General features: G+C 38.0%; 1 protein-coding gene across 1 annotated transcript in view; it reads left to right on the top strand.

The window, feature by feature from the left end:
• ENPP3 (ectonucleotide pyrophosphatase/phosphodiesterase 3) overlaps positions 1-17,336 on the top strand; it is a 117,336-nt gene that overhangs the window by 33,719 nt on the left and 66,281 nt on the right. Inside the window, exons 2-5 of the mRNA XM_004368979.2 lie at positions 2,150-2,272; positions 4,068-4,193; positions 5,838-5,898; positions 12,592-12,689. Of these exons, the coding sequence (XP_004369036.1) occupies positions 2,150-2,272; positions 4,068-4,193; positions 5,838-5,898; positions 12,592-12,689 (408 nt within the window). The remainder of the gene's footprint in view (positions 1-2,149; positions 2,273-4,067; positions 4,194-5,837; positions 5,899-12,591; positions 12,690-17,336) is intronic.

The raw sequence follows: 17,336 nt of genomic DNA, 5'->3' as shown, positions 1-17,336 counted from the left end.
CTTAGTTTTTCAGATCTTTGCTGTGGAGGGATGGCGTAGTGCTTCTGCCTAGAGCGCCATTTTGCCAGAACTCTGTTTATTAACCTTTTGTGGTAGTACTTTTGAAAATCATTTGAGTCTTCTGTTGTATGCCCTTTGGGGTCAAATTAGAGTAGGATGAGTTAGGAAGATCTGTCATTTTGAGAACTACTGCTGTCTGTGCGTTTTATATTAGACTTCATCTTCTATAACCTTTTATGTGCCTTTTCAATATTATTTTTGTTAGTCACCCTCAAGTTGATTCCAACTCATGGCAACCCCTAAAGTACTTTCCTTATCCACTTGACTCCTGGGGCATTTATATTCTGCTAAGCCCCTAAAACTTAAGCCTCTAAACTTTGTGTATATGTTGTGAAGCAAGAATATAAAGAGACTCCTCGTCTCCCTGTATAGCTAGTCAATTGTCCCAATACCATGTGTAGTATTCACTACTGCTTTATACTTACTATTACATTTATCATATTATTAATATATTAATATAAAATGCTTCATAACCATATCTTCATTATCTTATCCCCAATGCCTAGGACATAATGATTCTAAAATAGATATTCGTGGAATAAAATAGTTTATAACCAAGTGATGATTTTCAAGGGGATGGAGACAGGGTATGCGTAGTTGAATTTTCCCATTATATCCTCCCTACCTTCAAGGAACTCGTTTGGAATATGAAGCAGAAAGAAAGTATCATAAGGGAATTACAGACAACATTCAATGGGAATACATAGTAAGGAGAAATCACATATAGCTGGGTGCACACTCCTGGAACCATCAGATCTATGGTATTCCCATTGCTTGTTACCACTAATATGCAGATGACTCCAAAATTGGTATCATTAGTTTATTTCTCTTTATCCTGAGCTTCAGACTCAATATTCAGATGCCCTTGTTTATAATATATATATCTTTGTTTGGATAGCCAATAAAACTGAACTTTCAGGCCCCTGCCCTACATACACCTTGAAAGTCATTCTGGACTCATTCCTTTACTTTACTCTTCATGTAAAATCATCGCCCTATTAATTGCCCTTTAATTTCTCTTAGCTCTGTATCTTCCTTTTGTCTACTTCTACTACCTTTCTTTATGGCCCTTATCATTTGTGGTTTTGGTTAAAATCTCCTACTTGATCCAAGAGTTTCCATCTCCCTTGCACCCCACCACCTATTTTCCAGAGAGGACTTTAGAAACACAAATCCAATTGCTTATCATCTGCTTACTCGTTAATGGCTTCTCATTAACAAAGATTAGGCTTAACACTTCTTAGTGTGTGTCTTAGTCATCCAGTGCTGCTATAACACAAACACCACAAGTGGATGGTTTTAATGAAGAGAAGTTTATTTCCTCATAGTCAAAGTAGGCTAAAAGTCATCAGCTCCAGGGGAAGGCTTTTTCCCTCTCTCTGCCTTCTTATCAGTGTTCCCCTGGACTAGGAGCTTCTCGGCACAGGGACTCCGGTCCAAAGGACGCGCTCTGCTCCTGGCACTGCTTTCTTGATGGTATGAGGTCCCCCTGTCTCTCTGCTCACGTCTGTCTTTTATATCTCAAGAGATTGCCTCAGGACACAATCCAGTCTTGTAGATCAGGTCCTGCCTTACTAACACAACTGCCACCCATCCTCCCTCATTAACATCATGGAGGCAGGATTTACAACATACAGGAAAATCACACAGTACCAGGAATCATGGCCTAGCCAAATTGATACACACATTTTTTGGGGGACATAATTCAAACCATGACAGTGTGGCATAGGCACCTTTCTGCTACTAATCTACCCCTTAGCCACCATGACATATCTGCTCTTCTCCAAATTTGCCTTCCTTAGTTTTACTGATTTTAAAAACCCTGATGCCTCTCTCACGACTCAAGGGTGTCCTCCACACCTTCTTGCTGCTTTAGGTCCCACCCAACCCCCATGTGCTCCCATGTACCCTTGTACATATCAGTATCTTGTTATTTATCACATTGCACTGACAGATCACACAGCACCATAAAAACCATCTATTTGTCTGTCCTAGTCTGTGCTAAGTTTCTCTGTGTGCTTTTACCATGTAAGTATGAGATATTGGATAACTTCTAAGCTTTGGTGTCCTTATTTCCTTCACTCTACAGGCAGCTGCAGGAGGAAATGCTTTGACTCATCATTCAGAGGACTGGAAGGCTGCCGATGTGACATGGGATGTAAAGACCGAGGCAACTGCTGCTGGGATTTTGAAGACACCTGTGTGGAATCAAGTATGAATTCTGAGAAGAAGTTCATTAGCGTATTGGTTGTGCTATCACAATGCATATCCAAATGTTCACCCAGACGCCTTGCAGACACAATCTATTATCATTTCCCTCTTTACAGTGATAAACACAGAGTTCTCACTTTATTTAGTTGAGGTTGAAGGATAACTGTCTACAGCACATGGAATGTGTGATTACATACATTTCAATGGAGTTTTATTATGGCTTAAAGTTAAATATCTTTTTTAGTTTCATTTCCAGTGGTTCTTAAACTTCAGGGTGCTTAAGACTGACTTGTAAAGCTGGTTATTCTCAGTGATTCTGATGCCAGTGTTCTACAGGCCACAATTTGAGGAACACTGTTCTCTAGGTGGAAGAGATAGTTTGCAATATTTAATTCTCTAGGAAATCAGGGAAGAGGGGTCTAGTGGTTGGAGCAGAATGAAGATTAGAAAAGTAGAGCTCCTGACATTATGCTTTTTGAAAAGGACAGTGGTAAGTGACAACCTAGTGTCTTGGATTGAATTGTGTACCCCCAGAATATCTGTCAGCTTGGCTAGTCCATGATTTCCAGTATTGTGTGATTGTCCACCATTTTGTCATCTGATGTGATTTTCCTATGTGTTGTAAATCCTATCTCTATGATGTTAATGATCAGCAGCTGTGTTGATGAGGCAGGACTCAATCTACCAGATTAGATTGTGTCTTGAGCAAATCTCTTTTGAGATATAAAAGACAGACATCAGCAGAGAGACATGGGGACCTCATACCACCAAGAAAGTATAGCCAGGAGCGTGCATCCTTTGGACCCAAGGTCCCTGCACCAAGAACTCAGTCTAGGGGAAGACTGATGACAAGGACCTTCCTCCAGAGCTGACAGAGAGAGAAAGCCTTCCCCTGAACCTGATGTCCTGAATTTGGACTGCTAGCCTGCAAGACTGGAAGAGAATACACTTCTGTTTGTTGAAGCCATCCACTTGTGGTATTTCTGTTACAGGAGCACGAGAAAACTGAGACACCTAGTATAGATAAAGATTTGCATTCCCTTTATTTAGTCTCTAAAATCGTTTCTTCCTTAGTGGATAAAAAACAATGTGTGATACAGAACTGTACACGCAATTGCAGCACACAGCAGTGGCCTATTTAACATATTGTCTAGGCACAGGGCTGCTGTTGATTTTAGTCACTGACTCCTACCAGGTGGCAGTAGGAAGCAGCCTCTTGCATTTTTTTTAAGGAGTGAGATTTATTTAAACTAATCTCCTACCAAGTATAGCCTGGGAGAAGACTGAAGGCATGGTTGAGAGCTGATCTGCCACTTCTGTCACTGTCATCTGGGAGGCACCTGGCCTGCCTACATTCTTTCAGACCTGATGGTGCACCTGTTACTTCTGTTGTCACTGTCTCTTCCTTGCTACCTATCCTTAGATCAGGGTGGGTAAAGCTGCCCCTGGGTGTCAATAATCAGGCAGGGCTAGTGATTCTTCACCACTGGGAGCTCTTGCCCTTGGGTGGGAATAGGACCGGTATTCAGAGTTTCTCCAAACTCAGAGGTATACTTCCTAGTAGACCAGAGCTGCAGTTAACAAAGCTGCATTTCTCTCTGCCATTCATGCTAAATGAAGAAAAATGGTGAATTGCTCCTCATTTTGCATTATGTAGTTTCATTCATTAATGCAGACAAACCAAGCATTTGACAGTTTGACAATAATATGGGGGAAAATGCATGAAAATTTCTATTTTCTGTATTGAATACTTAAACTTAATTAAATACTCAGAACTGAATTGTGCAATTTTACAGCTAAAATATGGACCTGCAATAAATTTCGTTGTGGGGAGACTAGACTAGAATCTAGCCTTTGCTCTTGCTCGGATGACTGTTTGCAGAGGAAAGACTGCTGTATTGATTATCAGAGTGTTTGCCAAGGTAAGCAGATGGATGTTGACAACCCATTTGTCACTGTGAGTTCAGTGATCCTAGAGCTGGCCTAGGCTGCAGAAATTAAAAGAGAGGATCTTAAGCTACTTCGTACAGAAGAAAAGATGAAATTTGTTTTCTGTGGAAAGAAATGTGGCTTGTGTACTATAGAAGAAGGGAGTATACTACAGAGGAAGGGAGCTTGTAACATAAATATCATAGAGAAAAAGATAGAGTTTAAAACCCCCTATTTGTAGGTAAGACAAGATCTTTTTCAATCCAGTGACCATGGCAGAGACATACTTGTGGTTTGAGACACTGGGTGGCAAACCTTAAAGTTAAAACACTATGAAAGAGGTTATCTGGCCCAAATATTAGTCCATTATACCAGTGTTGTTACTGTTGAAACAACTGTGTCCTGAATCTTTAAATGACCGATGAAGGATCTTCAGAGTGTTAATGTAGAGCCACGATTAAAATCCTGATTCCCCTTGCTTGGGCCACTTTGTAAGTGCTGTGGAAATGTTAAAGTCACCGATCCTCCAGGATATCTGATGAACTTTATGGAAAATGCACATATACACATAGCAACAAAACTGCTTGGAGCTATCACTCCCTTTTTCATAACACCACACCCAATTGCGCTTACACTTTTTTTAAAATTTTTAGACAAAAGAGAGTAAGTTGAATTTTGAGTTTTGAAATAGGAGGAAAATGTTATAGTAGAAACATTATAAGCTATAATCTGTTAGTAGAAAATGTTTTGCACTAATAGACAAGTCCGTTTTTATACAAACCGTAACTGAAAATCCCCTGAAAATGGATGCCAAAAAGGGAAATATGTAAAGACCTAAAATTATAACTTCTTCCTTTTCTTAATAACTGTTCAATATTTAATAGTGAATGTTGTATCATTAAAAAATTTCTCTGAATCCACAAAGGCAAGGGTAGTTTCCAATTTGCTTCTTTCTCTGAGTTCATTGATCATACTGCCCCTTACCTGTCTTTGCCTCCCACCACAATTTTATCACTTAACTTTTTATCTCAAGACTGATCCTTAGTTCATGTGAGTATTCCCATTGAATGCATTGCACAATATTGCTTGAATTTAACAGAAAGAAAAGTAGCTGTTAAAAAACAGTGTTGGGGTTTACCATTAACACTAATTGGTTATTTTGATGGAGTTAATTTAACCATTTCCGTTCATTTTTTAAATAAATGTAAAAGTTTTCTCACTCTAAAGATTCAACACTTTATAGTTATAATGTCCAATTACCTAAGTAATTAGATAAGCTATAGGTGGGCCTTTTAGACAATTCCCAGCATGACATTAAAATGAAGTTCAGTGTTTTGTCATCCTTTTTTCTATTTCCAAGTTTTTGAGTTTTCTTCTTTAAACAACATGTATCCTTCATTCTCCCAACCTCTTTTTCCCTCCAATTTTGTATTATTTTGAAGTCACTCCTGGAGTTAATACCATGTTATCTGTAATGTAATGTTCATGTGCAATAGCACTTAATGTGTTCTGAAAGCATTTTGTTGCTGGAGTCACATGAACTAAGTGGTTTGAGGAGATCACATGCATTGAACACTTGCTTCTCTTTTCTTATCTGTGGTGTAGCAGTCTAAAGATTTTGATCTTATGCATTTCAGGAGAAACACAATGGATGAAAGAAGAATGTAGTGCAGCCGACCAGTCTCAGTGTCCAGAAGGGTGAGACCGACATGGGGATTTTTACCCTCCTCTAACAGTTGGCACATGGGAATGTGGTTGAAAGGCAGGATGGAATTTTCTCAAATCTATTTACATTTCAAAACAGAAAAGTCATCAGAGGGTTAGGCTCCTTGTGGCTTCTAAGTCAGGCTTTATTTGTTTAATTGTTTGCAAAGTACTTTTATATTAATTTATTATATTCATGCCATACAATAATGACTTAAAAAATTGATTGAAGCATTAAATACTAACATTTCTAAGGTCCTATGTTCAGGACTGGAGTTTAGATAGAACTTAATCCTGCCGCAACTGTTTTCTATTAACATCCGAGTGCCTTGAATTTATTCTTTCTGAGGGGAAAAGAAATTTGTCCCTGCAAGTTCTCAGAATGAAAGGTAGACTTTGAAGGATGAATGAGTAGGACTTTGTCAGATGGGCCTAGGTGTTGAGCATGGGAGGTAACATGCCCGGCCACATGCTCCTCCTCCACATGTTTATAATGGTTGCTCTCTGGACTTTGCCCATACCTGGAAAGGTGCCCCCACATCACCTCAGAGGCGTTTGGATCTTCTCTTTCTTCCAGTTGCCCCTCTGGCCTTGAGCTACTTTATTCTTCTGGCCCAAGCAGTAGGAGAATGACGGGGAGGTAGAAGAGAGGGAAAGGAATACCTGGCTTTAGGAGGATTTGGTGTTGACAATTCGGTAGGTGTCCTTGATGATGCAAGATAAGACCAGAAAGGAAATTGGTGAAGAAATGGAGCGGGGGAGGGAGGTGGTAAACGGCACACCAACTATCTCCTATTGTGTCTTCCATTATTCCATTTACTCAACTGGAGTCATTCCTCCCCTCAAGCCTCCTGACCCCACTCCCTGCTTAGAGTCACGCATGGCTCTGTATTTATACATACAGTATAACACACAATGATAATTCTGCTCACTATTAATATTTACCAGTACCAATTTTAGTGGCTGGAGACATTCCATTAAATGAAGCCTTCTTGCTGTACATTCAAGCTAGTATTTCTGTTTGCTTGTTTCTTTGTTTTACTATTTTGCTAGTCATTGTAGTATAATAAGGAGTGTGGGCTCTTAAATCAGACAAATGTGGGTTGAGAGCCTAGCTCTGTCCCAGCTGGCAATGCGACACCTTGGGTAAGTTATCTGATCCTCTCTACCTGTCTCATTTATAAGCTGGAGATAATACCCGTATCTGGCTTGCAGGTTGTCCTTAAATTTTTTTTGTTAATGACAAAATGAAATAATTCTTGGCATACAGTGAGCCGTTACATAATAAGCTTTATCATATGCAATAAAAATAATATTAATGCGATGCTCATCTGTATCAGCAATCAGAGAAATAAAAATGAAAAGAAGATACATTTTTTTATGTGATAAAAATCAAACACTATGATTCGAACAAAGTAGCAGCCATCTGTTGTGCTTAGGGAAGTATAAATTTATTTAGATTATCACAAGAAAATCGTGACAAAATAGTTTAATCTCTTTGAAAGTGCCTATCCTTTGACCAGGAAATTTCATGTTTAGGAATGTATCTTAAGGAAATAATTACAGGTGTTTACCTCCCAGGGTGTTCATGATAGAATTGTTTTATAATCTTGCTTTTGAAATATACTGGGGTAGCTAGCTTGGAGGGGCAGGGAGGCCATTAAGAAAGAGGTGTACTGAAAATTTGAATTTTGCTCTTTCTATTTAGATTAAAAAAATTTTACTGTGGTAAAAATATATGTAACAAAATATTTGCCATTTCAACATTTTTTACATGTTCAGTTGAATGACATTAATTAACCTCATTTTATGCAACCGTCATCATTATCCATTTCCAAATTTTTCCATTACCCTTAACAAAAACTCAGTGCCCTCTCAGAAATGACTCTCCCTATTCTCTCCCCCATCTCCACCCCCTGGTAACCTCTAATGAGCTTTGGTCTCTATATATTTGCATATTCTAGATATTTCCTGTAAGTGGGATCATACGATATTTGTCCTTTTGTGACTAACATATTTAACACAGTACAATGTTTTCAAGGTTCATTGGATCCCACTCTTGATCTCATAGATGTTTTGATCCTGTCTTTAAGCTGCAAGGTTATTTTGATGGGGTATTTATGAAAGCAAACATTTTCATCAGAATTATGCCAATGTTAATTAGTTTTTTGGGGAAAAAAAAGATTTTCCAATGCACATGGTACTGCAAAAAAAAAAAAAAACAAAAACAAAAACAAAACCCACTGCCGTTGAGTCAATTCCGGCTCATAGTGACCCCATAGGGTTTCCAAGGCTGTAAATCTCTATGGAAGCACACTGCCACATCTGTCTCCCACAGAGCTTCTGGTGGTTTCGAACCACCAACATTTCGGTTAGCAGTCTATCACTTTAACCACTGTGCCACTGTCAGTATGAGTCTAAATTGACTTGACGGCAATGGGCAAACTCTACTAGGCCAGTTTAATTTTTTGATCAGTTTTCCACAAGTTACAATTAAAGCATTTCTAATTTTCCATTTTTTTTTAGATCGAGATAGAGTTTACATTCTTTTAAATGCATATATCTTAAGTGTTCAGTTTAAGCTTTAGGAAATGCATACACCTGTGTAACCCATACCACTATCAAGATATAGGATATTTACACCACCTTAAAGAGATATTTCATGTCCTTCCCACCCACCCCCATAGACACAGTTTTGATTTCTATTGCCATGGATTCCTGTTCTAGAAATCTCATACAAATGAAATCATACCATATGTTCTCTTGTGTCTAACCTCTTCACCTAGTGTTTTGAAGTTCATTAATATTCCTCTGTGTAACACATGGGCTTTTGCTTAGGGTATTTTCCTTGGTTGACACATTAGTCCAATTCTCCTTTAATATTATTTCTATTTGTCCTTTAGGGCTCCATTCACATGTCACATCCCCTGGACAGCCTGTTATGTTCTTCTGAGAACTTGAATAGCACCCTGTACTCAAATTTAGTCCTGAACAACTCCTGTTCACTTCTCAATTTCCTTCCTTGTAAGTGCTCTAACTCCTCCATACCTTTGTTCTCAGCATCTAGCACAATGCCTGACTCAAATTCTTATTAAATGAATGAATAAATAAATGCTTCTTCTGGGAATATTACAATAAATGCTTCTTTGAGGAAGCCCAGTAGACTTGTTTTCTAGACTTTGCTCACATTTTTATCGTGTGTAATTAGATGGCACACTGTTATTTTTTCTAAATTTACTCAAACACCCTGAAAAATGATTGAATATATTTTCTTATTTTTAGCTGGCATCAGCGTTCAGAATTTTCTTTATAATCATATTGGATAGTTTGGCAGAATTTTTGATGACTTGTTCTAACCAAATTTTTTAGATTGCTATGTTTTTGTGCAAAAAATCCAGATGTGCAATTGTTTGAGCACAGAGTTGAAAATGATTTCTTTATATATTTGCATGCACCCTATTTGGAATTTAAAATAAATTTACTGTGTTTAGAGCTGCTATTCATAATGCCTCTAACCTGTAAAGTACCCAAATGCGCATCAACAGTAGAAGGAATAAATTGTGGCTTACTCATTCACTATCATGCTAGACAGTTACAAGAATAAGCACAACTTGATGCAAAAATTTGGATGAAATCTCCCAAACATACTGTTAAATGAAAGAAGCCAGACGCAAAAGAATGCATACTGTATGGTTTCATTTGTGTATAAATATAAGCACAAAAATAGGCAAAACTAATCTGTGCTGTTAGAAGTCAAGATAGTGTTTATCCTTGGTGGGGGTGGGGATGCGGTTTAGTGACTGGAAGCACCAGGAGAGACTTCTTGGTGCTGGAAGTATTCTGTTTCTTGATCTGGGTGATGGCTACCCAGTGGAGTTCAGTTAGTGTAAATTCATCCAACTATACATCTGTGAAATGTGTACTTTTCTGTGTATCTATTATAAAATTAATAAAAATTAAAAAGTGAAAAAAAAACAGAAGATAGTAAAAAACAAACAACAAAACAACAACAAAAAAAAAACATTCACTAGGGCTATAGCCCATTTTAACTTCAATACTCGTCTATAAAAAAATTGTAACACATCTGAGGTTGACATTAATATCCTGAGTATTAGAATAAAAAGTCAAAAAACTTAATTCTTTTAATATGTAAAACTTTAGAATATTAAAAGATCTCATAAACTACAGAGTTTCTAAATTTCATAGCATAGTTATATCCAAAAGATAGTAGAACGGAATAATTAAAACTTTTATAATTTTTTAGTTTGAGCCTTGAATTTGGTAATCACTGCACTTGACTTCATTTGGTACAGTTCCTTTGCCAAAGCCAGGGCTGTGAAAGGCCTTCAATATAGAATCTCATCTCTGTTGGTGCTTTGTTAATGCTCTGCTCACTGATGTTAATGCTCATGCCACTGATCTCTGTTGTAAAATAATTAGCTCCTGTGAGGTCCCTAGGTGGCACAGATGGTTTGCGCTTGACTGCTAACCTAAAGGTTGGTGGTTTGAAGCCACCCAGTGGTACTGCAGAAGAAAGCCCTGGCAATTTGCTTCCATTAAGATTACAAACAAGGCACCCCTATGAAGCAGTTCTGCTCTGTAACACATGGGGTTACCATGAGTCAGAATTGACTCAACAGCAATAAGTTTGGTTTGGTATTTCCCTACTACTGTAAAATACTAAGTATATTTGAGGTGAAGTAATACTACTGTGTTATGTTGTAATAATTTCAAAATACTAGGTGAATAGATTATGAGTGAAGTTTTGAGAGGTTGAGTGACTAGAGTTAAGTAACTAATAAAGAAGGAAGCTGAGAATTAGACTCAAGTCATCTGAGGCCAAAGCCTTTCCTTTTCCTCAAGAGCACACAGCTTGTCCTTATAAACACTCAGGGCTACAGCAATTTCATACACAGCATACCTAGATGTCATAGAGAGCTGATGCCAAGGAGTAAATGAGAATAAAGAGATGTAGTCAATCAAAATCATTTAAACTCTAGAACTCGAAGGGTGGTTAACCTCAAAGGTGAAAGACCCAGGTAATTTATTAGCACTTATTTTTTTTTTTTTTATTGTACTTCAGGTGAAGGCTTACAGAACAAATAGTTTCTCATGAAACAGTAGTACACATATTGTTTTATGACATTGGTTAACAACCCCACAACATGACAACGCTCTAACTTCTCAACCTTTTCTTTTGGTGAAAATACACATAGCCAAAGATACACCATTTCAAAAATTTCTACACGCACAGTTCAGTGACATTGACTACGCTCTTCCAATTGTGCTGTTATTCTCACTTAAGATGAAGGCTTACAGAACAAAATAGTTTCTCATTTAACAGTTACTACAAATATCGCCCTATGACAATGGTTAACAATCTCACAACACATCAACAATATCCTTACTCAACCTTGGGTTCCCTATCACCAGCTTCCTTGTCCCCTTCTGCCTTCTGGCCCTTGTCCCTGGACTGCTGTGCCTCGTTAGTCTCGTTTTGTTTTATGGGGCTGTCCACTCCCAGGCTGAACGGTGAACCTCGGAGGTAACTTCACCACTGAGCTAAAAGGGTGTCTGGGGGCCATCCTCTCGGGGTTTCTCTAGTCTCCTTTAGGCCAGTAAATCTGGTCTTTTTTTTGTGAGTTAGAATTGCGTTCTACATCCTTCTCCAGCTCTGTCCAGAACCCTCTGTTGTATTAGCACTTATTTTTTAATGTTGTGCATTTTAATTAGAAATTATCTACACACCAGAAGTACTAATTGTTAAGGGGAAATAATTCTTAAAAAAGGAGAGGAAAACTTAACCCAGTACTATTTTCTTCCTACCTTCCTTCCTTCTTTCCTTACTTTATCCTTCCCTTCGTCCTTCCCTCCCTCCCTCCCTTCTATCCTTCCTTTCTTCTTTCTTTTTCTAGGGCACAGTTTTACTACCTGCTGCATTAAGAAGGTACAACTGATACATAAAATCATGGGTCTCCCCATACTTAAATCAGTACGGTATGGTTGGAGAGAAGAAACTAGGAAAACATTTTGAATTATACCACCATCTCTCCCTGGCTAACTCATTCGTTTTTAAAATTTTAATTGTAGTAAAATATATTTAACAAAATTTGCCATTTCAACCATTTTCAAGGGTATAAATTCAGTGACATTAATTACAATTACTATGTAGTGTTACCATCACTGCTGTCTATTTCCAAAACTTTTTCATCACCCCAAGCAGAAACTTAGTACCCCTTAAACAATAACCCCCTATTCCCACCTTCCCCTAGCCCCTGGATGGTTAACTAATAAACTATTGTCTCTATGCATTTGCCTACTCTGGACATTTCATATAAGTGGGATCATGCAATATTTGTCCTTTTGTGATGGACTTATTTCAGTTAGCATAATGTTTTCAAAGTTCATCCATGTTGAAGCATGTATCAGAACTTCATTTTTCTTTATGGCCGCATAATATTCCATTGTATGTATATAAGCACATTGTTTACCCATTCGAGTTATTCATGGTCATTTGGGTTGTTTCCACCGTTTAATTATTGTGACTAATGTTGTAAAGACCATTGCCAGTACTATTTTCTTATTATATTTTCTAACCATTTTTCTAATTGTAAGTAGTACACAAGAAGTGTATTTATTGTTTTTTACAATCAAACCAATGGGCCAACTTTTGTTTTCCATTTTCAGGTTCGACTTGCCACCACTTATCTTGTTTTCCATGGATGGGTTTAGAGCTGAGTATTTACAAACATGGCATATGTTAATGCCTAATATTAATAAACTGAGTAAGTCTTCTACAATTAGTAGCATGCAAATGACAAACCAACACCCAGTTAGTCACACTCTGGATGATGGACCTTTCTTTCCAACCTTTAGCTTTAATGAATTGTCTTAACCCAGGTCCTCTCAAGGCCCTGATGCCTTATCACTCCTTTTGCCTGGAGTATGTTTTTATACTTGTTGGCTCCTCCTCCTTTTTTAGTACGATGTTCATCTCTTTGTCTATTTTTACTTGTTTGTATTTGAATATAACTTCTGTCCTATGGAAATCTGTTCGTATATACTGGCTCAAAAGTGGCATATGTCAGAACTGGTTTCTAAGTCTCAGCAAAATAGATACGACTAGCAAGGACAGAATCCTGAGGTAATGTGGGTAGACTGGACAGATCCATCAAATACAAAAGCTCCAATATTGAGAGCTACAGAATCTACTTCTGTTTCTAGAATCAAACTGCCTGAGACCTAACTCCACCACTTACTAGGTGGGAGGCCTTGGGCAAGTTTACCTAACTTTTTAGCGCTCCAGTTTCTTCATCTGTAAAATGGTCATGATAATAATCCTGTGAGAATGTACATGTAGTATACAGTGGATGATTTGAAGTTATTACTATAATTATTGTTTCCATTATCATCTTCATCATGATGTTGCACTTCTACATTAGGGTACTTGGTCTCTGTACAATTTGATAACGTTAATAATAAAGAGAAGCCGACAGCCCAAGGACACAGAGATAAAAGATGGCAGAACGTGATTAGAATCAAAAGGCTGGCTCCAAGGCCCATGCACTTCACTGCCCTGCAGCTTCTCTCTTTCTCCCAAGCCCTCTTCTATATACAAGGTTCTCAAAGTTTATGACAATTTCACTGTTAAAGCAAACACTGTGTAAGTCAGTTGACTTTTCTTGGCCTCAGTTTCCTCATTTGTAAAATAAAATGGCTGGGTCTCATAATTTCTACTGCTAATTTCAGCTCTAAAGTTCCATGATTCTAGAAAGATAAACAATTCCATCTAGAACACTAAGTACCCTATTTCTTCAGCTTCTCTTTCACGCCCTGAGACAAATCTATAGCAAAGAGGTTAAGAGTTTTGGGCTCTGCCAGAATTGGCTCCAAATCCAGGACTCCTCACTTACTGCTGAGATAACCCTGGCCTGGGAAGTTAATCAACATCTCTCAGTTTCCATTTCCTTACCTGCATTTCTCTTGTGCCGAAAAGGGAATTTCAGTAGGCAGGCTTGACTGGATCCCTTTTGAAAGGGAATTATTGATTTGCTTATCCCATTGGGAGTTGGATATGACACCATGAAATAATGAATCATTGAGTGCTTTTCGTTTTCTAAACTTTAAAATACTTTTCAGTCATTCAGACAGCATCTCAATCCTCCAATGTGAAAAGACATCACTAAATATGTGGAGCAAGGCAAAATGGGGCAATTTGTTTTTAAGAGTCCCAATTAAGATACCAAAAAAACCAACTCATCACTGTCGAGTCAATTCCGATTCATAGAGACCCTATAGGACAGAGTAGAACTGCCCCATAGGGTTTCCAAGAAGTGGCTGGTGGATGCAAACTGTCAACCTTTTTTGGTTAGCAGACAAGCTAACCAGGGCTGGTAAAATGTTAGGATTAGGCCTCACTTTGCCTTGAGGTGAGGTATGAGACAGAAGGCATCACTGTTCAGGAAGTCTAGGGCCCCATCTCAAGTGTCCCATCAAGCTGCCTGGGTTTGGCTAAAGTTGTTGCGGACACTGAGTATGAACTAACACTACTGAGTCATTTCAGTAACAACTAAGTGGATGAGGATTTGGCTCTCAGATATACTCTAGTGAGAATGCTAGGATGTTGTCTTGTCTCAATGTGGGTGGCAGCAGACAAGGAAGGGCCAGAACAAGATCAGGAAACTGTCAAGTTAAATAGGAGTGTTTTGGCCTGAATAGGCTGTCCAGCTTCCTGGGAAGTTCGGTGGGAAAGGGATAAACGAAAACTAGAAATAACAGGTAGAAAACTAGTTTCCAGGCAGTCAAGGTATGTAGAGTTTTGAAGGTCAGAATTAGCAAGGTTGGCAATATTGAATAGTGGAACCCTGGAATTCCCTACAGCAGATGCCATTTGCTGTTTGCCGTCTTCATCTTTTCTTCTCTGCGTGTCAAGGATTCAGGAGTATGCTCTCAATTACTGGGAAAATCAGAGCCCTTGCAGAGTTGATTGTTCTTGATTGCTTGAGTGCAGGCAACTGTATGGCTAGGCTTTCTAGGAGGCTATTCTACTAAATTATACACAAAAGGATAAGTGCCTATTTTGAGCCTGTGGATATTGCTGAACAGTTGCCATGTTTTCAATTTGTAGGAATACCTTAAATAATATTTCATATGTCACTCATAAGAATTTCCTAAAGACTTTATTATAGTCTTGATCTGTATGTTCTTCAGCTGCTCAACTACTCATCCATTTAGTCCTCCACCCCTTCTATAGTTTATAATTACTATGGATATATGTTTATTCCATTTATATTTTCAGATTTTTATTTGGTTGATACTTTCCTTTTAAAAAAATGTGCTTTTTTTTTAAAGTAAAATATGCACGTGGTAAAAAGTTTCTAACAACCCTAAAGTGTATATAGTAAAAAAACAAAACCTCTTTCCTAATTTTTCCAGTTTTTCTCTGCAGAAGCAACTACTGTTATCAGTTTATTGTATGTCTTTCCAATAATCTATTCAGTCATAATTTAGATTATAAAACCTAGAAGAAGACTTTGCTTTCTAAAGGCTGTACTCCAGTAGCTTTGGTTCAAAGGCAGGTAATCCAAAATGGCAGCCCGAGTCTGTAAAAGTCAGGTTGTGTATCTTGTTTAAGACATTCTCAATAGGGAGGTCAAAAACCCAAAAACCAAACCCACTGCCATCAAGTTGATTCTAACTCATAGCGACCCTATAGGACAGAGCAGAACTGCTCCATAGGGTTTCCAAGCCTGTAAATCTTTACAGAAACAGACTGCCACAACTTTCTCCCTGGGAGTGGCTAGTCGTTTCCAATAAGGGGATTGTTATACCTACTGTGCCACCAGGGCTCCTACTGGCAGCTTAGTTTGTATTTTCTTTTATACCCTGTGGCTTAGGCATTTAAGATTTTGAATTGGTCATCCATGTTTTAGGGCAGTAAAAACAGAAACTGACTTCTGTTCATTGTTCATTCTACCACCCCCCCCCATTTAAATTCTTTTAATTACATAAGAGGATTAGATTTCATTTTATTTTCTTATCATATGATTTCTTAATAATACTAAATGTTTCTCTTCCTGTTGGGGACAAGATTTATTTATTGGTGGCATTAACAAGGAAAGAAAAGAAAGCTTATTTTACTCCTAAATTATTCGCTATGAGTCGAGCCCTAGAGCAGTTAGTTCTTAAACTTAATTACATCAGAATCACCTGGAGTGCTTGTTAAAAGTGTAAATTTTTGAACTTATCCCTCCCCTACCTCTGACTCCCCCATCAGAGTCCTAATTAGTAGACTTATTATGGAACTCTAGAAGGTTCTGAAGGAGGAAGTTCCGGGATCACTTTGGAAATCCCCGAACTAGAGCCTAGGAAAAAGACCAACCCCATACCTATCGGAGAAAACATTCACTGTTTCCAGCTGCAAAGCTCGTGACTTTCTGGACAACAATCAATTTTACTTTTTGTTTTAACCTAAATAGACTCTATAATGGTGAAGCTTTCTTTTAGAATTAGAGGCAGCAGGATTTCTGTATAGAAAATTTCTTGTAGTTCACAGCTGCAGAGGAAATAACAATGTGTTCCAGTGGTCCTGACCTCCTCAAGCAGGGTTATTGGACAGACTGAAAACAGTCAGAACAATGAAAGCAAAATTAATGCCATGCTTTGTGAAAAGCAGATCACAGGAAAGGTTACTAATGAAATGGAAACTGTACTGAAAGTAATAAGTGTAAAGTTAGCTTCTTTTGTAAACATTACTACTTGCCTATGTAGTTATATCAAATTCCTTTTTAGTTATCTAGACAGTTGTGCTTACTTTTTGTTATTCTGGACAGTTTACATATAAGAACTATCTGCTGGGATGCAAATGTTATATAGAAATTCTTACTGTAATTACCAGCATTGGAAGAAGGGAACAGCAAAATCAAACAAAGCCTGTAATGTATAATTTAGGATACCTTTAGCTCAGGGGTCACCCAACTGGCCAGTGGGCCCAATCTGGCCCATTACCTGTTTTCATAGGGCCTGCCACTAACCAAGAATTTTTTTATATTTTTAAATGGTTAGGAGAAAAAAATAAATGAAGAATAATATTTTGTGACATGTAAAATTATATGAAATTCAAATTTCAGTGTCCATAAATTAAGTTTTATTAGAACACAGCTGCACTCATTTATTGATTGCCTGGCTCGTTCTGGTTACAGTGGCAAAGTTGAATGGGTGTGACAGAGATCATATGGCCCATAAAGCTGAAAATGTGTACTCTTTGGCCCTTTACAGAAAATGTTTGTGGACCCCTGATGTAGCTCATTCCTCTCCTAAAAGCTGACATTCCTTGGAATGGTGAACTTTCAGAGTCAGCATTTCAACCTCTTTCCATCAACAATCCACTCTTCAGTTAGTTTTTTATTTCTCTGGGAAATTTCCACGTTCAG

The sequence above is a fragment of the Trichechus manatus genome, unplaced genomic scaffold (assembly GCF_000243295.1).
Source record: "Trichechus manatus latirostris isolate Lorelei unplaced genomic scaffold, TriManLat1.0 scaffold00002, whole genome shotgun sequence".
In the NCBI taxonomy this organism is placed as follows: Eukaryota; Metazoa; Chordata; class Mammalia; order Sirenia; family Trichechidae; genus Trichechus; species Trichechus manatus.
Note: the sequence above shows the minus strand (reverse complement) of the source record. Positions and strands in the feature narration are given on the sequence as shown.